The following is a 24,189-nucleotide window of genomic DNA, read 5'->3' as shown; positions in this document are numbered from 1 at the left end:
AATTTGTGATTAAACACTATTGTTTTAAATTAGTTTTTTTAATTAAAAAAAATTAATAATCATTTTATTTCGGTGTATTAAATGTCATATTTTACACCTGCTTTTAGTTTAGTTTTAGTTAATTGTGTTAACATCGATTATTACGCTTTTAATCAAACGCAATACACAAAGAAATATACTTTAAAAGAATCGCGCTTTGATTTTATTTTGAAGAGTGTGGCCGGAAGCTGTTTAACTCAGCCCGCCTTGACTCCTCGGAGAAGAGCTGGAGGGAAAAAAAGGAAAAAAAACGAAGAAAAAAAAGGCATATCTGAGGGGTTTGAGGGGCGGATTTGGACAAAGTTTTCCAACTGTCCCGACCCGAGGAAGCTCCGGGGGGGTTGAAGGGGAGTCGAGTTCACCGGTAATTAACACAGGACTTATTAGTCGGTTGTTAATTAAGTGTTTTTTTCAGTGTGTCTGAGAGCACCGTCGTCCCAACCGCCGGAAGTCTGCATGAAGCTGCGTCTCCTACAGAGGCAACGGCGTCGACGTTTTTTTTCCTGTCTTCGTTTTTTTTTTTTTTTATTCGAGACTTTTTTTTTCTCTTTTTTTATTTTCTCTCAGCGAGATGAGCAGGGAGTGAGGAATGGAGGCGTAGGGAGAGCACGGATGTTTGTGTTTACTAAGCGGCGGGCTAGTTAAGCATATTGAATATACAGGCCTCCTTGTAGCTAGAGCAAGCCAGCGAACAAAAGGAGAAAATTAATGGAGGCAAGTTAGCTAGCTCCTCTCGTCTTGTTGCGTTTTTCAGCTAACGTTAGCCATGTTTGTGCATAACCCAGATATGTTATTACGCTCTTGGCAGCCGGTTGGGTGCAGTTTAACACATCTGTCCAGACTCAGTTGCAAAAAAAGCACCCTGACTTAAACGATTTGTGACAAATTTGTTTTTGCAATAATTCATAAAGCACAGCTAACGTTAGCTCGGCGCTAGCCATGCCACAGTTTTTGGAGGCAGCTTGCACCCTCTCGTCCAAAAAAAAAGAGGGGGGGGGGAACAAATGTCTCTCAGAGCACTGAAACATTGACTTTGTACTGCACTAATAACGGCCCCTTGCATCTGATGCTTTGCTGCAGAATCAGGGAAAATAATTAAATTGCATTGAAAGTATTTCTTTTCATTTATTTATAGACCTTGCAGTTGCAGAGGGGAGAGGAGGCTCATGAAAAACAATGCAAAACATTTCATGAGTTATGCATTTTAATATGTTTTGCATGAAATATGAAGTTACCTCAATTGTTATTGTGATTTTTTTATGGGCCTCTCATACTCCTTTGCGGGGCTTACCGAATATCAGTTGTTATAAATTATTAAATGGCAGTTGGGCTTTACTAACATGTAATTACTTGCATGCTTTTGATAGTATGTGAGCAGGATAACTATGCATGGCATTCACAGTCTCAAAATGTTTCAGAAAGCTAAAATAAAGTGCAAATGCATGCCAACATAGAACAATGAAACTTCCTTCTTTGCCTCTGTTAGTGGGACATAATCAGGAAACGGAAGATTACAGGTTGATTACTCATGAAATGGACAGTGGGTTTTTATTTTAGGTTTTTTTCAGCAGTCAAGAAGCTGTGTGCACTCTTGGAAAGGGTGTTACTTTCACCTAATGGTGCACCCGCATCCAATTTTGTTGCAAAACTAGCCTCACTGACATGCTGCTGATAAAACACGCACTCCAAGATTGTGCAATTTGTTCATACTGTGTAAGGGAGTAGTAAACAAGTGCATGGGCTGTGTTACAGACAATTATTAAATTCTCAAAAACTGATTATCATTAGTGTTTTTTTAATTCTTGCTTCTGCTGCCCTCTAGACCAGTGGTTCTCAAACTGTGTGGCCAAAGAAAAGTAAAAAGCATGACAAATTCAAGACACACCTGTATTTATGTTTGCAGAAAACAGGGCTTTAGGTTATCTGGAAGGAGGTCAGTGACAATGGTGCTTTTGAGCATGAGCATGTTGCTTTGCAGCAAGCAGTCTTATCAGGCACTTCCATACATTCAAACAAATGTTCCCACTGCATATGGTTGAGATCCCAAGCTCTTTAACAGGGGGCAGTGTTTCTTCAGGAAGGGAATTTTTAGTTTGCAGGTACAGTTTTAGCATTTTTTCTCTCCTGGCATCAAATTCCAGACAGTTTTTTGAGTAATTTCTAATAACAGTTTTTGTTTCTTTAGGTAGTTTGTTTGACTTATTCCACACAGTAAAGAGATCAGTGTTATCTCCTCTTAAATGTTATCCTCTTGCCTGTCAGTTCTTTTTTTTTTTTGTAAAACTAAGGGTATTTAATGTGGAATAATAGAGAAAATCTAAATCTCATTTACTGTGTTTTTGTGCAGTTTCAGTTATAATGTTTACTGGGCTGAGAGGGTACATCAGTATGCTTTGACACAGCATTTGGAACCACTGGTCTAGACAGAGGTTTTTGATATCCATCCCTTCTGGGATTGACCATCTTTGCCTGATTCCTTTCACATCCTCCTCTCTACAAATCTTAATTATTTAAAGAAATAGCCACAACAGAGTAAGCTTAAACTGCTCAGATTTGTCACAGACAAATTTTAGGTATCCCTAAAAACAAAGGTTAGCTGTGTAGAAAAGTGGCCCAATTTAGTGGACTAAATTTAGTCTTAGTGCTGCATGCTGATCCTGAAACTGATGTGTTCGGTGTGTCAGCGTGCGGAGGAGAAAGAAAGGAACCGGACTAAGATGACTGAAATGCAGCCATGCATGGTCTCATTTAAAAGAAAAGAGACAAAAAAAGGAGGAGCAGGACAGGTGTTTTCTAAGTGTGTTGCTTTTTAATTACAGAAATAATGGACGATTCCCATTTCAACTCATCATACTTTTGGTCTCCCGTCCCCACTGTACAAGGACAGGTAGAGACAACCTTATTGTTGGAATTGTCTTGAATTACACATGGTATAGTGGTCTGTGCTGTTGGAAAAGAATACCCAGAAGCACTTTAAAGATTATATCACAACCTGAACATGTTGTTTTTAACACCACTAAATAATGCTGGCAACGTTGATGAAGTTATTTGACTTATTGATGGGTTCACATGATCACTCCTGTCCCTCTCCTCTCTCATCTTTTCAATCTTCTGTTCCTGTTTTCATTTGCTTTTTTGCATCTCACCATGCCTTCGTTTTCTCTTCTCTTCCATTGTTTCCTCCTCTTCCTCTGTCTGCTCTTATCTAACCCATTAACTCCTACCCTTCACTCTCCCCAATCTTCCCCTTCTTCCCGTTCCTTCCTCCTTTATTCTTCTTTAATTCCTTCTGTTTTTACTGTCATTAACCTCTCATTTTCTCTCTCATTTGTTCTCCATTTTCCTTTCATGACACACACTACATTTATCGCCACTCTGCTTGTGTCATCTCCCGGTCGTCCTGTTTTTTTCCCACATAAACATATCATGACTCTTCTTCACATCTTTCTCTTTCTTCCTGTCTTTTGTATTTTTATTTCTCTTTCAACTTCTTCCAAACACCCTCATCCTATTTCCTCTTTCAACGTGCCTTCTTCATCTCTGGCAAATCTCCTTTCTCCTTCCCTTTCTTCCTTCCTTTCTTATCCTTTTCCTTCCACCGTCATGAAACATTTCACCCTTACTGTATCACACTCCTTTGCCCCCTAATTCCTACACCCTTCCTTCTTTCCTCTCTCCACTCCCCGCTTCTGTCTAGATTGAGAACGCCATGTTCCTGAACAAGGCGAAGGAGCAACTAGGTCCAGAAAAGGCCAGTGCGCCCTCCTTTCCTCACTCTTCTGCGTCTTCCACTTCCTCCCCCCACTACCCCACGGCTGTACTCGCCATCCCCAGCTCAGTTGATGGAGCGGCTGGGGTACGTGTGATCCCTAAACAGGAAGGAGGCGGAGGCAATGCAGGAGGGGGTGGTGGTGGAAACAGCAATAGCGGACCCCTGAGTGCAGTGGGGGCACACCTGCACCAGTCGCACACCTCCCAGAACGTCACCGTTGTGCCTGTTCCCTCCACGGGTATCATGACTGCAGGTGAGTGAGCAGCTCTGATGTTTTCACCAACCTGAGTCGTAGATGATTTTCCAGTTTGTCTTTTTTCTTATTTTGCAAATTGTGAAAGAAAAACTCTCTGAAAGGTCTATTAAAAAAAACTTGCCTGATTTAAATTTGGCCAGTCTCCTGTTCAAGATCATCTTCTTGTGCACCTCTGGATGTTTATTTGATCTTGGTGGCATCGCTGTTATGTCTGTTTGCATGTGTGCTTCAGTGTTACAGAATTTTTAAAAGACCATTTTCTTAAAAAAAAAAAAAAGGAATAGCTTATCCAAATGTATTTTAATTTTAAAATATGTATTTTCCCTACTTTATGGCAGTAACTGGTAGTATTTTAATATAATTCTACAAGAGTGCATGAATGCACCTTCAAGGTGTCTGTAAGCGACTAATTAAAAAAAACTAGAAGGAAAACAAGCTACTAACTCCATGGTTTTTGAAGGGAAACATGTGAGATGAGATCATACTGTCCTAATGTGTCCTTGGGCAAGACACTTCACCCGTTGCCTACTGGTGGTGGTCAGAGGGCCCGGTGGCGCCAGTGTCCAGCAGCCTCGCTTCTGTCAGTGCGCCCCAGGGCAGCTGTGGCTACAATGTAGCTTGCCATCACCAGTGTGTGAATGTGTGGATGACTGAATGTAGTGTAAAGCGCTTTGTTGGTCCATAGGGACTAAGTAAAGCGCTATACAAATACAGGCCATTTACCATTTAATGTGAGAAACATGAAGCTAAAATTAACTACAGTGGTGTGTGCACCTCTTTTAAAAAGGAAATGGCAGTGAGATCTAATGTAAATGTCCCCAGGTGAAGCTAGCCGGTCGAAAATCTGCTACATTATGCTCAGTCATTTGAAAAAAGTTTGGGATGCAGGTGTTCTTCAGATTCCCAATACTGGCCCAAAACCTGGCTCCATCAAACAGTACGTGATGACGTGATGACACGCACCACAGATCATGTTGTTTGCACTTTTATGTTTTTCATCAGACTCCTCAGGATGTCATATTGGAACTTCACATTAACAGACTCATCCTGGGAGTGCAGCAGGCACGGCTGCTTCCTCACACCCACTCGAGACAATGGTAGCAATTCCATCAGAAGTTGCTCTAGAAAAAGCGAACAGTTCTTTTTTTATTTACAGAAGCAACATGTAGCAGCACAGAGCATAGGAGAAGGGCAGGAAGTAACAGACAAAGGAATGGAGTTGAAAGTTAGTCAGTTTTTAAAATAAAACCCAGCAGGCATACAAAATGTGTTGTTTCTGAAATGCTTTAAAAGTGTGCCAGAGACATCACAGTGGAGACACTCATCATGTCTCTCAGAGTTACCCTGGAGAATGATATCATGGTGTCCAACCGTGTGTATGTTTAAAAACACACCAGGCTTGCTCGTGGTCTTACTCCTCATCAGACATACTTGGAACTGTGGACCCCTATAAAAACCGGTTAGCTGTGGACTGCTTGGACCCAGGTCTCATCACCAAGCATGTACCTTGATCAGCTTGAAACTGATGTTTGCTTTCTGACACAGTTTGAGTTCCTGCAGTTATACACAGTGCATACCGTGTAAATAATCAGAATGAGAGCAATACAAAAATAGCAGCCATGTTGGAAGCTGTCTGCAGATCCCATAAAAGATGATCTCAAATGGAAGTTCAGCCAAATTTAAACCAGGTAAGGTCTTTGGTTTTTATAGAACTCTTCCCAGAACTTTTTGAACTCTACCCATATTTGTTGGTGTCACAAGATATATGCATAGGAGTGAATGACACTGTACATATTAATCTACAGTGGCTACTAATCACAATCTCAACAGGGTTTTTTTTTTCAGTTTCCATTTAGGTGTTAGTAATAGTACTTAGTGTTAATATTAGCAGTTTCACCCCCTTTTTTTATGCACAGCTTGTTTAAAAATATTCGTTAAAATCTTTCGTATAAACCTTAGCAAGTCTTGTGTTAGTGCTGTAGCTTTGTCCTTTATAAGATATTGTGTGGCTTTCAAGTTGCAAGGTTGAAAATTAAAGTTCTTTTATCACTGCATTTTCCATTAACTGTTAGTTAGAATAAAAGCCTAACAGAGTGAGATCTGGACGGCCAGATCACAGTTTTTCTTTTCCTCTTAGCGGGGTTAGTGATCACCACCCCACAGGGCACACTGGTCCCCACCGCCTCCACGCAGTCTTTTGTAGCTGGACACCCCACTGCCACCACCATGATAGTGTCTGCAGTGCACCCCTCAAATTCAGGTAATACACAGGTGCAGGTCACCATCATTTTAATAATTTCAACGTAAAAAAATGATGAGGCTCAGGGCTCCTTTTTAGCATTTTATTTTAGACACTTGATTCCTGTTCCCACCCAAATGTATTCTTGCAATTGCACTGTTACATCCATACACAATCAAACACATCTGTGTATCTGTCTTACGTAAGGTTTGGTGATGAGCTGTGCATCATAATTTTTCCAAACTCTAACAGATGGTGTCCCTGTTTTCACTCAACACTTCCTGTTTCCTTTCCCGTCTTTCTTTCTCAATTTTCTCTCATTTTTAGATAAGAAGGAGGACATTGCTCCTGCTGTTGTCATGCCGGCACCATCAAAACGAGGCAGGAAAAGCAAACAGGTGATGAGCAGGGTGGCCGGAGTGGGTGGGGTCCTCCCTCCAGGAAGTGATGCATTAATACTGGCACACCTTGCTGCTGGTGGACAGGTGAATTTTCTATGTTCTTTCTTTTTTCCTTGTTTCCTTTTATAAAACCAACTATGAGGGATTTTACCTTCACAACCATAAGTAATTTTTTTATTATTGTATTGTAGCACCACACTGGTGACCCATATGATCTGTCAAATGATGAGGATGATCACACTAACAAAGACGGACCCAAATCTTACAGGTAGGATAAAGTGCGTTAAGTTTAGGAAAATATTAATGGTGTTTTAGATACTTGCAGTTTTATTCTGTGCTTTGTTTATCATAACTGTTTTCTTCTTCTTCTCTTCTTCTCTCATTCCTTGCCTGCCAAGGTGTCGGATGTGCGCAGTGACGTTCTTCAGCAAGTCAGACATGCAGATCCACGCCAAGTCCCATACCGAGGCCAAGCCCCACAAGTGCCCCCACTGCTCCAAGTCATTTGCCAACTCCAGCTACCTGTCCCAGCACATTCGTATCCACAGCGGGGCCAAGCCCTACACCTGCACGTACTGCCAGAAAACTTTCAGGCAGCTCAGTCACCTACAGCAGCACACACGGTACTGGCCTGAGTGTGTGTGTGTGTTAAAATGTGTGCATGTGAACCTCTGTGTGGTGATAGATAAAGGGAAGAAGGAGTGGTGAGCTTGGGACTTGTCTGGGTTGTTTTGGGGAGTGCTGACAGTGTAAAGCTCTTTTTGCACACTCAAAGTATCATCTTTGAAAGTGCACCAAACTTAAATTATTTCATGCCTCTAAACCTGTTATTTTTAAGTACTTGTCTTTGACCATTCATTCTTTTCTAAAAACTGGGGCCCACTGTCAGAATGGGAAGTCAGTTTCCTGAGTCAGTATCTAAAGGTAATTAAATACAACTCCTACACAGTCTCACTTACAGCTGCAATATTTATTAAGTTACAATGGCTACCTGAGGTTCATCAGGTATGTGGGCAACATATCCATATTCCTATATTAGATATACCTGTTCAACCACTTCTTAACACAAATATTTAATCAGCCAATCACATGGAATACTACTACTGAAATTCCTTAATTCTCCAGGCATTCAGTCAAAGTATTTTTATTCTTGGCAAGTAATTTACTAGTGATTTAAACAAGAGAAAATACAAGTTCAAATGCACCCAGGCACCAGGTCTCCATTTGTCCCTGTCTGCACTGGAGTATAACCCAGGCTTTAGTCAGATTAATGTAATTTGTTTCCTTACATATGCAGAGATTCAGATACTCGATATTCCAGCTGTAAGTGAGACAGGATGATTGAGTTATATTTAAATGCCTTTTCTCACCAACACACCTGTCTGTCACTCAGGTTTCACCAAAATATGCATCCCCTTTTTGTTTTGTTTCAGCATCTTCTCTAGATGTCTCTGTTATTCCGATGTCTTTATTAAAACATTTTCTTTTCATTCTCAGCAAGATAAAAACTCTAAAACATTTTTTAAGAATGCACGATACAAGTCTAAGTACACTTTGCATACTAACTGTACGTGCTGTCCCTAAAAAATACATCCTGATATACAGTTTTTAACCTGCATGTTTTACACCCCTTTTTACTGTGGTAAAGGCGCTAATCGGACACTAAAATTAGTTTTACTTTTACTATATTTCATTAATTGTGACAATATGAGTGATAAATCTATCTCCCATCCAGACTGTCACCTTTCTGATAAATGTGTTAATTTTATGTTGACCTTGTCATTCACCTTCATGCTTTCATTTCCCTCATTTCCATGCACTGGGTTTTCTCTGTGGGTTTCAGGCCATTAATTTTAAAGAGGAAGATGTGCTCCGCTGGCCTGGCACTCATCTTGAATTTACATTTTGGTTTGACTGCAGCAGACTCAGACATTCATAGATACACTACACTCACACTTCACTCAAAGTAGTGCACACCAAAAGGAGAGAGAGACTGCGAGAGAGAGAGAGAGAGAAAGAGAAAAGCGTGACTGTGCTTGCTGTATGTTTCGTTCTGTGTTTTCACAACTCAGACACAGCACAAAGAGCACACTGTCAAACTTAGTAATCTGTGATCAATACTTGATCGATCAGATCCTTTTAGCTTAAATGCATGATTTGGTCTTCGGTTCATTATGAAGTTTGGTCATGCTGTAGCTTAAAAATCTCTCGCTGTTTCTCTCTCTCTCTGTGTTTCTCTCTCCCTCCCACCCCCTTAACCCTCCAATCCCGGTTTCCCGTGTTAGAAACCACACTGAGGCCAAGCCCCACAAGTGTCCCCACTGCTCCAAGTCGTTTGCCAACTCCAGCTACCTGTCCCAGCACATCCGCATCCACACCGGGGCCAAGCCCTACACCTGCTCCTACTGCCAGAAAACATTCAGGCAGCTCAGTCACCTACAGCAGCACACACGGTACTGGGCCGAGCTGGGCTGGGCCGGGCGGGTTTTGAATGTGTGCATGTATGGGAGCAGGTGCATGGAGAGTTATGTCACTGTGCTTGTGTCCTTCTCTTTGAGTTATTGTGTGTTTATAGTATCTATCAAATCTGACATGTACTTTTTTTCTTTTATAAGATGGATCTGTTCTGCCCACTTCCATATTTTAACTCTTAGATGTTAGTAGAGTAGCTCGGCATGCCTCAAAGTTCAAAATAATCCATATTTATGTTTTACTACAAACACAGACTGAGGTGTAAACTAGATTCAAAAGTTAAGGGTGAGTGACCCATAACAAATAGTTTTCAGCGGATGTTAGAAACATTCAAACCACAGATTAGCTCAACCTAATGGAAGGCGAAAGGCTGTTACGAAGCTAGGCACTACCACCTGAAAGGACAGAAGAATGTGGTTGTGTGATCACTGGCATGTATTAGCAGCCTAGTTTATCTGTTATAAAACTTTATTTCATAGCTTATTGCTTCATCATAAAATCCCAAAAAAGAGAAACGTTTCGTTGTTTGGATTAGTGACGAAACATTCCTCCCACTGAAAACGCTACGTCCACATGAACAGAATAAACTTTTTGGGATTTTCTTACCTGGATGATTGAGCATGCATCAAGACACTTCATGATAAAATGTGCTAAAACAGAGGATGTGATTTTAAAGTGCACGAATAGCAACCAAAGGTCACACTGTTCAAATTTACCAAAGCCGTTTCCTTCTCGAGGAAGTGAAAGTAGAAGTTTAAGAAACTGCAACATGAGGCAGCAAGGGGCTGAGCTGATCTAGAAGTATCTTAACTTTGTCAGTACGTCAAACTTGACATCAACTTTGTTTTGTTTTGACTGTGATTTCCCAGGATTCACACCGGTGACCGGCCATACAAGTGTAATCATCCTGGCTGTGAAAAAGCTTTCACTCAGTTGTCCAACCTCCAGGTACTGAATCCACAGGTTTTCTTTTTGCCACTGACATGATCATTACTTACTAAGGCTCTAGTGCTACTAAAATATATTTACTTGCAAGCCAGTGGTTCTCATACTCATCCAGGTTCCACAGGTTGGGTTTTGTAGACAAAATGTACAACCAAGTGTGATGGAGTAGTAGATATGTTGATGCTTACCTTTTTTGTCACAGAAATTTTATTTTGGATCATTTTTCATTGTTAATAATTAAAAAGAGATTTAAAAATTCAACATGTTGGCCAATATTTTTTTTGACAGACATATAAAGCACAAACAGGCCTCCCTAACATTTGTTATGTGTAGTTAATTATCAGGCTTTCCTGAGATAATGGAACAGTGCAGTTTAAAAATAATCATGTTTTATTGTCACAAGTCAAGAATTACTAATGTCTCCTTTTTAATTTTCATTTATCAGCTTTAATCCCGATGCTGATATTTTAGCAAATAGCTAATATTGCCTGATATATCAGCCGGGGTCTAGTCTGAAAAGAGTGATTTTCTTGCCTTTTCTATTGTAGTCAAGATCAAATTACATGTTCCTAGTTTTTACATGCCTCTTTTATTTATTTATTTTTCCATCACAGTCTCACCGTCGGCAGCATAACAAAGACAAGCCGTACAAGTGCCACAACTGTAACCGTGGTTACACAGATGCTGCCAGTCTAGAGGTTCACCTGTCCACACACACCGTGAAACACGCCAAGCTGTTCTCCTGTGGCCTCTGCAACCGATCCTATACCTCGGTAAGACTTCTGATATCTGACATGCAATTTACTGAAAGTGTAGATTTGCTTGTACTGCAACAGAGAAGACGTAACAGGAGAGAGTTGGCAGGAATTGAACTGCTGGTTTGCAGATGCTTTACTGTTAATACACTATTGTTTACAAGTCTGTCTGACATGCATTATATGTAGAGCTCTAATGAGCCTTTTGTTCTGATCTCAGGTCTTAGAATAGAATAATATAATGATTATTACTGCAAAGCACTGATCATGCCTCTCTGCCAAAATCATTGTTCGTGCAATTTAAGCCAGATGCTGTATAGCAGCTGGTACTGTCAATGTATCTAGTAATTATGTAATTATGCACATATATCATCAGTGGGCACAGGCATTGTGTCTTTGTTCATAGATATTTCAGGAGTGCGTGAAAGGTATTTCTTCAGATTGAACACAAATGTTCATTTAGTCTTCAGATGGCACAAATGTCTAATGTGGAAAAAAAAATTTACCCAAAAGCTTAAAAAAAATTAGCTTCACTTTCACATCCAGATGTTTTGCAACATTTTTCTGCCCAGCAGCAAAACTCATGAACTCAAAAATCATTCACTATATATATTAAATGGCTGGTTAGTGATGCCATACAACCACAAAGCTATATTAATAGTTTTCTGAGAAAATATAATGACATAGTCTGCTCTGTGAACTGCTGTATTAAAAAAATCAAAACACATTCTTCCTGTTTTTCTTTCCTGACATGTGTTCTACTTCTGTCATCCGTTCTCCAGGAGACGTATCTAATGAAACACATGAAGAAGCACAACCCCGACCCATTAACAGTGGCAGCAACAGTAGCTGCTCAGCAGGCCCAGGGTCTGACACCAGGGAGGGGCCGAGGCCGCGGTCGAGGGAGAGGTGCGGGCAGAGCGAGCCAGCTCCAAAACCAGACGAACCCTAACAACAACCAGAACCCAAACCCCGGACCCCCAGGCAGCTACCAGCCACAACAGCAACCCACAGAATCTGTGGTCCCCTGCCCATTTGATCTACACCAGTACAAGACAGTGTCAGCCAGCGAGATCCAGTACAAACCAGTCACTGTGGCAGACCTGCCAGTGACCCACAAAGACCTCTGCCTAACCGTCTCCACGTCAGCCATACAGGTGGAGCACATGAACTCATAGGCTGCGTCTTCCTGCTCTGCTCGAGGGATTAGTCGAGTAAAAATGGTCCATATGTACAAGTAATTTAACTGTATTCAGTATTAGAGCCTTCTTAAAATCAGGGGAAAAACAGCTGATTGGGTGAATTTCTATAATTCAGATCTTCTATTTTATTGACACATCACTGAATTTGAAAGTGTAAAAAGACTAGTGTATTTAGTTTAGACTTCTGTAGCTTACAGTGAGATTATTTTTTAAAAGCGGTTAGTCGGGTAATGCAATACAATCATGGATAGAAGTAAATTTGAATTCACCCACTTAAGAAGCTTTGATGCTGAGTACAACCATAAATTACTTACACAGATATTTTACAGTGTGCTTCTTGATTCCTGAGCCCACTTGCCATGTATCTCTCAGTAGAAATGCTGGTCTAGGAACCTGAAGTAAGGGTTCAGGCTGGAGCCACATTCCTCCATTTTATGTCAACTTTTCTAAAAAAAAAAAAAAAAAATATATATATATATATATATATATATATATATATATATATATATATATATATATATATATATATATACATATCTGCTAAGCAGTTTTGGCTTTTAAAATCCATCCATCTCCAAAGCATTTTAGGTCTCAGTTCACTTTTAATCACGTACAAATTTGTGGACCAGTAACTTTCCCTGTTTGTAGAAGAAACTTGACTCATTGATCCTAAACCAGCAGTCCTGCTCTGAGGGATCTTTGGAGGATAAAGGTGTAAAATATCTGTAAAATGAAAAAAATAATTTCACTATTCTTTGAGCAGTTATGGTCCAAAGAATAGTGTAAATGTTGAAGACATTCAGATCACATTAATCTGAACATTCATCACTTATTAGTTCAAGCCAAAACAAAGAAAGGAGTGAATGATGGGAGACTGTAGAGATTCATGAGAGCATCTGAAGCAGCGGTGCAAATTTGTTTAAACAGCATCTGAAAGGCACAGTCGGGTGTCGCAGACTACATCAGAAACACTGAATTGGAGCTACAAAGGAAGGAGCAGCAGGAAGAAAAATGAAGCGTGCGTTTGGGAAGTCTCGCTAAAGCCTGCAGCCGAATCTCAAAAGTGTACATTTCACAGATCATGATGTCCTTATTTACACCCACCTCCTCTCAGAGGAGCGAGGAAACATTTAAGTATTAAATAAGATAGCGCGATCGGTCAGAGAATGCACTAAATGTGAGGAGTCCACAGCAGGAACCACGACAGAAAGAGAGAAAAACGGGGGTGGGAGGGGTCATAACGAAAGCACTTGATGAAACTTACTTCACGCCTATGTTTTTCATCCTTTACCTTTTTTTTATATATCATATGTATGTATTTTTCTACCAACACAGAAACGTGTGATCAAACAGGAGGCAAAGTGAGCGCATGAATGTGATGGAACAGAGAGAAAAGTCCTAACAGAACGTCTTGTCCCCTTTTTTTTTTTCTTTTTTTTGTTGCTATTCAACTGTTTACTGTCCTCCAATGAGTTAAGGCAGCCCAGTTTGTTATTGTCAGGATGGTTGTTGAGAAAATAATGATTGTGTGATGAAAATGGCTGACAGGTACTGTTATTAATCTTCTTTTTTTTTAAAGAACTTTTCATACATATTATTACTACTTTCATTATAACTGTATTGCAAATGTTATCCACATTATTATCAATCTGAGGCATTATGGTATTGCAGTATGCTGTACATAAAATACATAGAAAAGACTTTTTCATCTGTAAAAGGGAAGTATGTCTTGTGTAAAGCATCTATGAAAACTAAAGGAAATCAAATTAACATGTACCAAATCACTGGCAGTGTCCCAGGTCAACTTTAAAGCTGACGGGCTGTGAGATCGTCACGCTCAGCAAAGTGAGGAGATGACGGGAGAATAATTGTTTCCTTTATCACAACCACAGCCACCATCTACACACTGAAACTGATCTTAATTAGGATGTAACCAGAAATGAGTCAACTAAACCTCATGTGTGATAATTAGGCAAAAAATTAGGATGTACTATGCAGATTTTTTTTTCTTCTATCTATTTGTTCCCTTTCGATGTCAGTGAACTCTAAAGCTCTGCCTTTTAAATCATATAAATACTTTTCTAAAGTCTGTCCTCATAACTTAATCCGAATGGCAGTCAACGGCGCAGATATCGTACCAATATCAGTGAATTGCAAGAAGAAAATTAGCAGGGACTTTAATTACAGTCATTTAAAATATTTTTGGGCATAAGGGAAGCACTTTGGTAAAACTATCTCTAATTCCACATTAGTGCTTGTGTTGTATAGGTTCACTGTAGGGCAGGACTTGAATATTGTTCCCTGGACTAATGGAAATTGGGGCAACAGTGTGGATGAATTTATACAGATTTTTAAAGTAACAAGTTGTTTTGTACTAAGGAAATGAAAATATCTTGATTATCAATGAGCTAAAATGGCATTCTCAAGTCTCCTAAATTATTCCCATTCCCAATTATTCAGTCACATAATTGTAACACAACAGATAATTAGCCAAATCTCATATTTATCAGTATCCCAGTGACATTGATGGTGAATATCTACCAATATTGGTGGATCCCTAATACATTATAAACAGGGACCACTGAGGCTTCCCAGAGGTGCAGTTTGGCTAAAATATGTAATTCCACATCTGTACAGGTGTTGTTGTTGTGCTAAGTTTACTGTTGGGGATTGATTCCTGAACTTATGGAAAAAAAATGGTCTCAATTACTCAGAGAACCATGTTAATACTGTAACCATATGATATTTAAAACTAACATATCCATGATACATCTGCAAATAATTAAAGCATGATTAAGAGAAGCTGTGACCTTGGTGACCTGGGACACCGCACACGCCGTCTCTACCCAATCAGAAATGTTCAGGATGCCCGTACAGACAGCTGATTGTCTCCATGTATACTCCTTGTATTTCATTGTGTCTTTTTATGAGAAATAACCCATTCTCAATATTCTTGTTAATGTTATTACCAATGCTCCTGATAATACAGTTAACTGCCCTCTTATGCTACACTCTTGCATACTGTATGCACAGTTACACCTCTTGCTCATCTGAACAGACTGTTTCTTCCCTTATGGAGAATAAAGTTCAATACCTGTTTATGATGAAAGCACTACATTTTTATTGGTATTTTATTAAAATCAACAGTACATATTATTAGTGAACATTTATAATGAAAGTTACTTTTGGCTGCTCTTTTGTTACAGCATGTAGCTCCACGTGGTCAGTTTTATCCTAGATACCCAGGGTAAAGATCAGGGGGTATTTTTTTCAAAACTAATGAAGTTGAATTTTTGATTCAGTTTCAGGGAATCTGTGATTCTACCATCCCCACGTGGTTTGGAAATTGCAGTGGACTATGCTGCAATGAAATGGGGAAAAGGGAATTAGAAAAGGCTTAGCAATCGTATGAAAAGGATTCACATGCTTAGAAGACTGTCTACACCAAGACCTACAACGTGATGTGTTTCTTTTAGCTCCATTTGTAGAAAAACAATGCTTTTGCTAGGAAAGCATATACAAACTGCACATGGATTTTTATAGAGTGTACGTGTGTCTTACCAGAAGCAGTCCAAAGGTTTCTGTCATAAAAATTATTTATCAAAACAATTAAAAAGAACAGATTATATTTCTGTAAACACAGCAAACCATACCAAAGCATGACAGTAATTTAATGTTTTACACTACTTCTTTCAGGCGTTTTAAGTTGTGTTTTAAGCTTTGGAATAGAAATGATAAGAATTATAAGTCAATGCGCGTTTTTTTCACCAAACAGTTGCCTTTTGCACTTCCGGGCCACCGTATGATGTTTATTTTAAACAATGTAGCTAAAAAAATTATGGATTATAACAATTATATATATATTTTTTAATTAACGTACTTGAAAAAGAAAGCGATTCGTATATACTAAAATTATACGACTTTTTTTTAATTAAGTGAATAAAATGTATAAAATGTACCCATAAAATGGGTTTCGTTTGATCATAAGTTAGTTAGAATTTGGCCTTTAGCGCTGGAGACAAGTATGCAAACAGTGTATATCCCGCCCAAGCAGAAAACTCCGAAAGACAAAACAAGCATACGCACGTACGGGGGCGGGGTTTGGGCTATCTCGGCCAATCACGGCAAGACGCTCACCAAGGTAGTTCAATTCAAATTTAAACGGTCGAGGACGGAGATCCCGCGGACACGGAAATAGTTTTTAAGGTAATTGTTTCATAAATTACAATGAAGTATGTGTTTTAATCTACAGTTTGTGTTGCGGAACTCGACTTAAACCGTAAGAGCAAAGTTTTGTAATTTAATGTAGAAGTTCCTTTTCGTACTAAGGGTATTTGCCGTCAACGTTAGCGATCATACGAACGGGTTTAGTGTCGGTGGTGTCTTTATGTAATTTAATCGAAGCTGATTTAAAATTTAGCGTGTCCCAGTAAGATTTTCTATCTTGATTTAACTCGATAATTACGGAAGTTAAGTTTGGTTAATGTAAATGCTAAAAACTGTGGACACAGTGGCTTTGTTTAGGCTCACGTCATACTCGGTAAGTTACTAAAGTCGGACCTCTGTTATAGGGGTCTATTAAAAGTGTATCTAAGCTGAGTTAACGCTAAATCGTGTGATTTTCAGTGTAAACTTAAATATTACGTTTTCGTGTGATTGATTTTCATTATTAGCAGGCACTTGTATATGAGTGTTATATCCAAGCAGGTGTGGATCACTGCGCAACACCCTAGTTTGTCTCCATTGTATTGGTTACTAGTACACCCAAGTCTCATTGGAGACGCCAACGTTATTTTAACAGCTACTTAATAAAACTTGTCTTTACCACGTTGTTACTGTCTTGTCAAAATAAATGTGGCACATGATATGCAAGTGACTGTTGTTGTTCTCGGTGTGCGTAATGGTAAATACAACTGCAACTCGGGTAACACGAAAGATTACTACTTTTTTTTTAATACAGAGTACAGAGTGTTAAAATGTCGAGTGGGTTTTAAACGCAAAATGATTTATTGAGTGGCAGTACAGCTTTGAAGTGAGGAAAACATTTCTTTGGGTTTAATTATTAGGGAAAAAAACAAAAGTGCAACTTAAATATCATGACAGGGTTTTACACATTTTTTTGGTGTCCAAAAAATGTGTGAAAAGGCAGATTTCTGCCATTACTATATACAGATCTGCCTTGCATACAGCTGTAGTCAACCACTAAAGGCCCAATTTAAGAATAATGGTTTATATACTCAATCTGTGGCTGTTCATGATGAAGAAATAAACAAGTTTTTTTTCTTTGTATCTGTTTTAACAATAATTTACCTCTTAGCCCACAACAGAGCATGTCCCGCCTGCCAGTAATGTCAAGTAAGAGGGTACTCGCGTGCAGCAGCTCGGAGAATGCCCAGGACTTGGCACCTGCACAGGTTTGTGTAAACTTTTCTATTTACCTTTTTACTGCTACTGTCTGACTTTTAGATTACTGTTAAGTATTTGTGAGTTTAATTTTTGCAGGAGGTGAGTCATCCTCACATACACATGCAGGTATCTTAGAAGGCTAGTGAACCACAGCTGGCCATGTTGCTTTGCCTGAAAAGGTTTAGATAGTAAACTAAATTTCTTCTTATTGTTGCAATACAGCAGCTGCAGGGTTTGTGATATAAAGGAGTTCTTGTTGTGGTACTTCAACATGGAAGCTCTTCTGGGACATCTATCCCATGTGATGGATTTTGTGTGGCAAATGTGCATTTGGGGGGAAAAAGGTTTTACCCTGAAACCTGAGCAAGACTCAGGTTTCGTGGTCAGACTTGTTCTCACTGTATGCTAATGGTGTCTTTTGTTTTGCAGAAGAGACTCCGTAAGGATGCAGATCCGGTTAAACCAGCGGCTACGGTCATTGGTACCAAGCGACCTGCTCTCGCAGCAACCCGAGCACCTATCTGTAAGTAAGGTCTCAAGCCCAAGTGTTGAAATCTTTTTGTTTTACTCCAAACTACATTGGTTTATGTCGGAGAACTACTTTATCTCAGTAAAGGACTTACTTTTTGACTGGTTTAGTTAATTAAACTGCATTAACTTTATTTCAAAAATCATTGAGTAAAACACGTTTTCTCATTGTATGTTGTGCTTCTGTCCTCTTATCATTTTGATAAAAATATGCCGCCCTTTGTTTCACTCTCTCCAACACAGCAAGGCCACTCAGAGCTGCAGGAGCTGCAACTGTAGCTGCGGCTCCGTCTAGAGGTAAGAAACGCTAAGTGTGTGGCAGGACTTTAGACACTGTGGTCACAAACCTTCATCTGGAGCAGTGATTAAGCAGTTTAAAGTTTAATCAAATTTGTTCATGGACAGTGTCATATCTTGTACATAGCGTGGTCCCAGATGAACATGTGATCATTTAAAGCATCTATTTACTGTTTAGGTGTCATTAAGCAGTCTGTAGCTTCAGCTGCAGCAAAGGGAGGCAACATGAAGCAACCCGTTGCATCCACCGGCACAAAAACAGGTGAGAAATTAATTCTGCTCGTTTCTTTTCTTCTGACAACTAAACGTTAATATTTTGGGTCTTCAATTTGTTAATAACCCTCCATAAATTTTAAATGCATTTGAAAATGTTTCAAAGTGTGAAAAATTTGACCCAGTAAATTGAAATAAGCCACGATTCTGAGTGAGTTTGTGCAAACACGACCATAAAAGCGAAGCGCCTAATTGGAATTCAGCCGTCACTGGTTCATCTCTATGCATTTGATGTTTAAAGGTTGCTTCTGTAGAATAGTTTTTTTTTAACAGACCGAAAAAAACAAATTGAAAACATTGCTTTTGTGTACAGGTGGGACACAAAAACGAAATCCTTGGGATCTGAAGGGCAAGGTCAGCGACATGGAGGATAAGGTCCGTAACTACCAAACGAAAGTTAAGACTCTGAATCAGGAAAATGAGGTTCTCCAAGACTCGGTGTCCCAGAGCCAAAGAAAAATGGTGCAAGTGGAGAAGGAGCTTCAGATGCAGAGGAGCCAGATCGGGTATGAGGACTATTTCATTTGGAAAATTAATGTTCAATTAGGAATTTTACTCCTGAAATTGTCATGTTAATCATTGACAACTTCACTTTGCTTTTATCTTCTGGGATTTTTAGGGAGTATGAGAGGAAGCTGCAGGTGTTGGCAGGAGTCCAGGATGAGCTGGAGAAAGTCTTGAGCGATAAGAACGTTCTTCAGAAGGAGCTCACCAACTTGGAGGGGAAATACAAAGTGATGGAGACTCTCCGAGACAGCCAAGAGACGGAGCTGCAGACTCTGAAGGTAAAAGATTGACTGAACAGCAGCTGAGAATAGTCGTGCTTGTTTTTTATCACCTACAGATGGGCTGACCTGCCAAACCTTAATATCGTTTGTCGTTCTTTCTGCTCCAGATGAAGCTCTCTGTGCAGGAATCAACTCTGGCCCGTGTGCAGGCAAACCTCAGAGACTCCGAGGAGGAGGTCCGGTCTCTGAAAGAAACTGTGGCCCAGCAAAAGGATGAAATTTACGCTGGAGAGATGGAGCGCAGACGGCTCCACAACACCATACAAGAGCTCAAGGCAAGTTTGCCTCTGTTACCATTAAAAGTGCCTCTTGATAATTTTTGATGTGTGGTGGTCACATTTGTCCAATCATCCTTTGGGTTTTGCTGCAACCAATAAAACATTAAGTTTCAATCTCACTCTTGTATCTCTTGCAGGGTAATATCAGAGTGTTCTGCAGAGTGCGTCCTCTGGTAGGTGGAGGCCTTCCCAAGCATATACAACTCGCCACAAGTGACAATAAAGCGATAACGCTGGCTAAAACCGAGGAGGTAAGAATGAGGACCGCTTAATGCATGTTTAAAGAAACTGTTGACTGTAGAGAAATTGAGTTCTGTGTGAGTTAACATGTGTAATTCAGTGTCAGCGTAGATGCGCTTAACAAAGAGGAAGCACAAACAACCAACTGAACTGAGTTTTTGTGCTTTTCAGTCTCACACGGGCAAAACTGCCGACACTCACAAGAATTACAACTTCAGCTTTGACCGTGTGTTTGGTCCTCGGGCCTCTCAGCAGGAGGTAAATATCACATTTTATAGTATATCAAAGAATAAACAGTTTTTCATTTTGTGGTGCCTGCCTGTGCGTGGAGGAAATGTATAAATTTGTCTTTATCTTCAGGTCTTTGAGGAGATCTCACTGCTGGTGCAGTCAGCGCTGGACGGCTACAATGTCTGCTGCTTTGCCTACGGTCAGACCGGAAGTGGAAAGACGTACACCATGGAGGGGGACGAGTTTGACGAGACCAGAGGTGTCATTCCCAGAGCAGTGCAACAGATCTTTAAAGCTGCAGGAAAACTGGGAGAACAAGGCTGGGAGGTTGGTTTGGTTTGTGTTTGAATGTCTAAAGAGAAGGTCAGTGGTAGAGCAGCAGCTTTTAAACTGCAGACTATCTGAAAGACTTGAGTAGTAAGTGTTACAGGTTGTTCATCTAAACCAGACTGCTTTTCTACCACAGTCGACGATATTTCCTTAAGCACCAAAGATGATTTTGAGCATACAGATGAGTGGAGCTTTTATGATTAATCTGCTGCACTGTTAATGTTGTGCTTTTCTTCTTTTATCCACAAAAGTCTCACATTAGTGTTAAATTGCTTCTGCTCCTCAGCGTCAGAGGGATTTCACACTGCAGTCTGCTGTGTGCCCTCGCGGTGCTTTTATGAGGGAATGTGCTCATTTTAGTTTTTATTTCAGTTCACGTTCACAGCGAGCTTTGTCGAAATTTACAATGAGACCCTGAGGGACCTTCTGTACACCGGCAAGTCCAGCAAGAGACCTGAGCATGAGATCCGCAAGACGGCCAGCAACGAAGTGACAATCACTAATCTCACCTATGAGCGGGTCACCAATGAGGATCAGGTACAGCAGACAGACATCTGTAGCTCAGAACAAAATTAATTTCAAATCTGCTGACAAATTGTTACCAAACTTTGCAAATACATAAAAGTCTATCGGTGCTCTATATGTTTTAAAACATTCCCTCGTCCTCTCAGGTTCTCGGTCTGATTGCTTTGGCCAATCAGAATCGCTCCACTGCCCAGACAGCCCAGAATGACCGCTCGTCTCGCTCCCACTCAGTCTTCCAGCTGGATATTGAGGGAGTCAATGCCGGCAGGGATGTCAAGTGCAAATGTGAGTATAATCACACTGGAAGTACCAGCATCAGGAATGTGGGTTCTTCTTTTTGGATCTATAATATTGAGTCTGGTTAGTTATTGGTTCTGTAACCGGTGCAAAATCTGCTCTGATGACTCAACGTTAATGTTTGAGCCCCTGAGCGCTAAAAGAAGTATTGTGTTTTATATATTATTAAGATTACATTTAATGGAAGGAAAAACGGATCACTGCGAGTTGGTTTTCTCTGTTGTGTGTGTGTGTGTGTGTAGCCACTCTGTGCCTGGTGGACTTGGCTGGCAGTGAGCGAATGGTGAAGAGCCAGTCTCAGGGCGACCGTTTCAAAGAGATGACCGCCATCAACGGCTCGCTGTCCAACCTGGGCATCGTTATCGCCGCTCTGGCCAACAAGGTCTGCAGCTGCAGTTTCTGTATTCTTAGGTGTCATACCTGCTTTCTTTATGTTTACAGTATTAATGATTTTTTGGCCTTTGTGTTTCAGGAGAGTTACGTTCCCTACAGGAACTCGAAGCTCACCTACCTCCTGCAGGGATGTTTGGGGGGAAACAGCAAAACGTGAGTTTGTTGACATCACAAATCTTTATAATGGCGATACATAAAACTGAAAGAATTTATCCCCAATAAATATTTAACTGAGAGTTTGATCTCATCACTTCAGATTGTGACTGTTTATGCTTTGGCGCTAATTTTGGATGTCTTTATCTCCAGCTTGATGTTTGTTAACATCGCTCCAGAGCCCGACAGCTTTGGGGAAACTCTGAACTCATTGAGGTTTGCCAGCAAGGTCAGTGCAGTCTTGTTTCCAGTGTTATGTACATTAATGATGTCCTTACATTAGCTGTTTATGGTAAACCAAAGCCATACTCTATATCCATTTTAATACCTTGGTATGTAATTCATACTCCCGTTTTGTCTGAAGAGTAGGGATGTTCCTGGCGTCTTATTTACTAGTCGACTAATCGAGGGGGGAATAATTAGACTAACCAACTAGTGTAAAACTAAGGAACATTCAGATATTGAGTTAATTTTCAGAACTGCTTAATAGAAACTGTCAAACTGGACGCAGAGGTTTCTTAAACCATTTATCACATTCTGTGAAATACAAATGAAAACGCGTTACTACAAAAGATGTTCTATTAAAATATGACAATCATTTGAGAATCTAAAAGTACGACTGAGTGTGGCGCGTTGTGGCCGTTTTCTAGTCAGGTTTTGGGGGCAGCAGGAAGGACCACTCCTGACCACAGCTGATAGATGTAAACTTGCTAGCATGACCAGGGATGCTGGGGCCTCTTATTGGTAGGACGTGCGCAGCTGGAACACCACATTAAAAGGTGGCTGTCACCTTTTAATGTGACTCTACTCTGAGCCCCTCCCCCATTGACTTAACTGCTCTCCTAAAGGAGAGGTTATCCACCTTTCAGAAAACTAATTTCCTCTGCGTGTATCTGCGATCTCAGTGTTAACAAGAAGATCAGGGTAGATTAATAGATTTATGGTGTTTCTCAACAACAGTGCACCATCTGGTGGCAAATCGCTGCTAACATTTAGAACACAATGTACCAGCATTGGGCATCAATTAAAATTTTAACAATTAGATTGAACGACTCGTAAGTCTGATACAGACTAGTGACAATTAGTCGACTAGTCACATAAATCCCTGATAGAGCCCACAGAAGTGGCCTGCACCATGTGCGTGGCTTGCTTTGCAGTTTAACCACCAAAACACTCGTCTGCAGTGGAATTTCTTTGAGTTAGTCGATTCATTTATTTTTTTTCTTCTTCTAATTAATGTGAAAAATGGTGGCAAAAGTGGATGAAATGAGTGATTCCGAGAGTTACATGTCAGTTTACAGTGTAGGGATTTAGTTTACAGTATAAATGCCACTGAAGTGTACAAGGATTTAAGTTTCACTGTAACTTAAACATTTTTGACAATTTTGTTTTGTTTTCTCCCCCACAGGTGAACGACTGTGTCATCGGGACAGCGACTGCCAACAAAAAGTAGAAATTATTAAAAAAAATCCTGAGTTTTCTACTTTTTAGGTTCATCTCAGGTTTCCACACTCGCTGAGTTTGTCATTACATGCTCACAGAGTATCTATACATGTAAAAATGTAATTTCTTCTAATTAGTACTTCAAACAACTTGTCTGAATCTAAAATGCTTCAAACCTTCCATATATCTGTACTTGTGTGTAGTAATGCTAGCTTCACCACAAAAGGAGTTGCCGTGCATTTTTAATAAAAAGGAGAAAAAAAAAAAGTGATTTCACTGCAGATTTCACACATTTAAGCTTTTCACTGCGCCGTTCCTGACTATATTTTATATTTGTGCTTTGAAAGCAGGGCGTCAGTGTTTAGTGTTTTTTCAAAGCAGCTGTTTTAGCATGAAGTGAGAGGTAAACTCAGAAATGAGTCAGTTTTGTTTAATGTAACTCTTGTGTTTACCTGCTGTTGGAAGTGAATGACAGTAACATTGAGTGTTTTCACCAATGTTAGATTATATTTGTATATACTGTATACTGGCTATTTTACAAGTCTACATCACTTTTACTGATTTTTAGTTTTCTTTTACCTGTTTCCTTGTCTGCCATATCATTAGTATTATCTTTCGTGGGAATTAAATGTTTATTTAACATGTACGCTATTACATTTACTCTACAAATAAAACCAAATTTAAAGACTGTTGCGTTTTATTGCCTTTTTTCTTTCCTTTTCTTTTTTAAAGTTATGAAGGCATCTTGGATGCCATTTCACTGAGTGTGGGGAAATGCCCCACACTCTTTTCTATCACTGCTTTGAATGCACAGACTGGTCTTAATGTTGATCTTTGTAATCTTCAGTATTAATATTTGTAAATGTTAACTATGTGGATTTTTTTTTAATGATGTATAACGTTTGTAATGATTATACATGGTTATA

General features: G+C 39.8%; 2 protein-coding genes across 4 annotated transcripts; both read left to right on the top strand.

The window, feature by feature from the left end:
• The first annotated feature begins 251 nt into the window (after window positions 1-251).
• On the top strand, window positions 252-12,523 carry znf384a (zinc finger protein 384 a). Of its 3 annotated transcripts, none has more exons than XM_065470367.1 (11): window positions 252-403; window positions 2,859-2,926; window positions 3,737-4,064; window positions 6,205-6,327; window positions 6,634-6,791; window positions 6,899-6,975; window positions 7,106-7,330; window positions 8,993-9,160; window positions 10,049-10,127; window positions 10,739-10,897; window positions 11,662-12,523. In XM_065470367.1, the coding sequence occupies exons 2-11, from the start codon at window positions 2,864-2,866 to the stop codon at window positions 12,055-12,057; spliced, it is 1,776 nt and encodes a 591-aa protein (XP_065326439.1). In that variant the 5' UTR covers window positions 252-403; window positions 2,859-2,863; the 3' UTR covers window positions 12,058-12,523. The 3 variants fall into 3 exon arrangements, with proteins under 3 accessions (XP_065326439.1, XP_065326442.1, XP_065326440.1); XM_065470368.1 differs by lacking the exon at window positions 252-403 and adding an exon at window positions 520-753; XM_065470370.1 differs by lacking the exon at window positions 8,993-9,160.
• Window positions 12,524-16,251: 3,728 nt separating this feature from the next.
• Window positions 16,252-23,917, top strand: kifc1 (kinesin family member C1). The gene is made up of 17 exons (XM_065471612.1): window positions 16,252-16,287; window positions 17,399-17,495; window positions 17,917-18,010; window positions 18,259-18,312; window positions 18,491-18,574; window positions 18,899-19,091; window positions 19,205-19,370; window positions 19,481-19,648; window positions 19,789-19,902; window positions 20,063-20,149; window positions 20,252-20,449; window positions 20,825-20,989; window positions 21,124-21,262; window positions 21,517-21,656; window positions 21,747-21,820; window positions 21,974-22,049; window positions 23,229-23,917. The coding sequence occupies exons 2-17, from the start codon at window positions 17,412-17,414 to the stop codon at window positions 23,271-23,273; spliced, it is 1,881 nt and encodes a 626-aa protein (XP_065327684.1). The 5' UTR covers window positions 16,252-16,287; window positions 17,399-17,411; the 3' UTR covers window positions 23,274-23,917.
• The last annotated feature ends 272 nt before the right edge of the window (window positions 23,918-24,189 follow it).

This window comes from Pelmatolapia mariae, linkage group LG22 (assembly GCF_036321145.2).
Source record: "Pelmatolapia mariae isolate MD_Pm_ZW linkage group LG22, Pm_UMD_F_2, whole genome shotgun sequence".
Lineage (NCBI taxonomy): Eukaryota > Metazoa > Chordata > Actinopteri > Cichliformes > Cichlidae > Pelmatolapia > Pelmatolapia mariae.
The sequence above is the reverse complement of the archived record's forward strand: the minus strand, read 5'-3'. Positions and strand labels throughout refer to the sequence as shown.

Coding starts and splice junctions, on each gene's coding strand:
- znf384a (XM_065470367.1), top strand. CDS start 2,864: ATGGACGATTCCCATTTCAACTCATCATACTTTTGGTCTCCCGTCCCC. Junction 2,927..3,736: donor TCCCCACTGTACAAGGACAG/GTAGAGACAACC, acceptor GCTTCTGTCTAG/ATTGAGAACGCCATGTTCCT. Junction 7,331..8,992: donor CACCTACAGCAGCACACACG/GTACTGGCCTGA, acceptor TTCCCGTGTTAG/AAACCACACTGAGGCCAAGC.
- kifc1 (XM_065471612.1), top strand. CDS start 17,412: ATGTCCCGCCTGCCAGTAATGTCAAGTAAGAGGGTACTCGCGTGCAGC. Junction 20,150..20,251: donor CTCGGGCCTCTCAGCAGGAG/GTAAATATCACA, acceptor CTTTATCTTCAG/GTCTTTGAGGAGATCTCACT. Junction 20,450..20,824: donor TGGGAGAACAAGGCTGGGAG/GTTGGTTTGGTT, acceptor TTTTTATTTCAG/TTCACGTTCACAGCGAGCTT.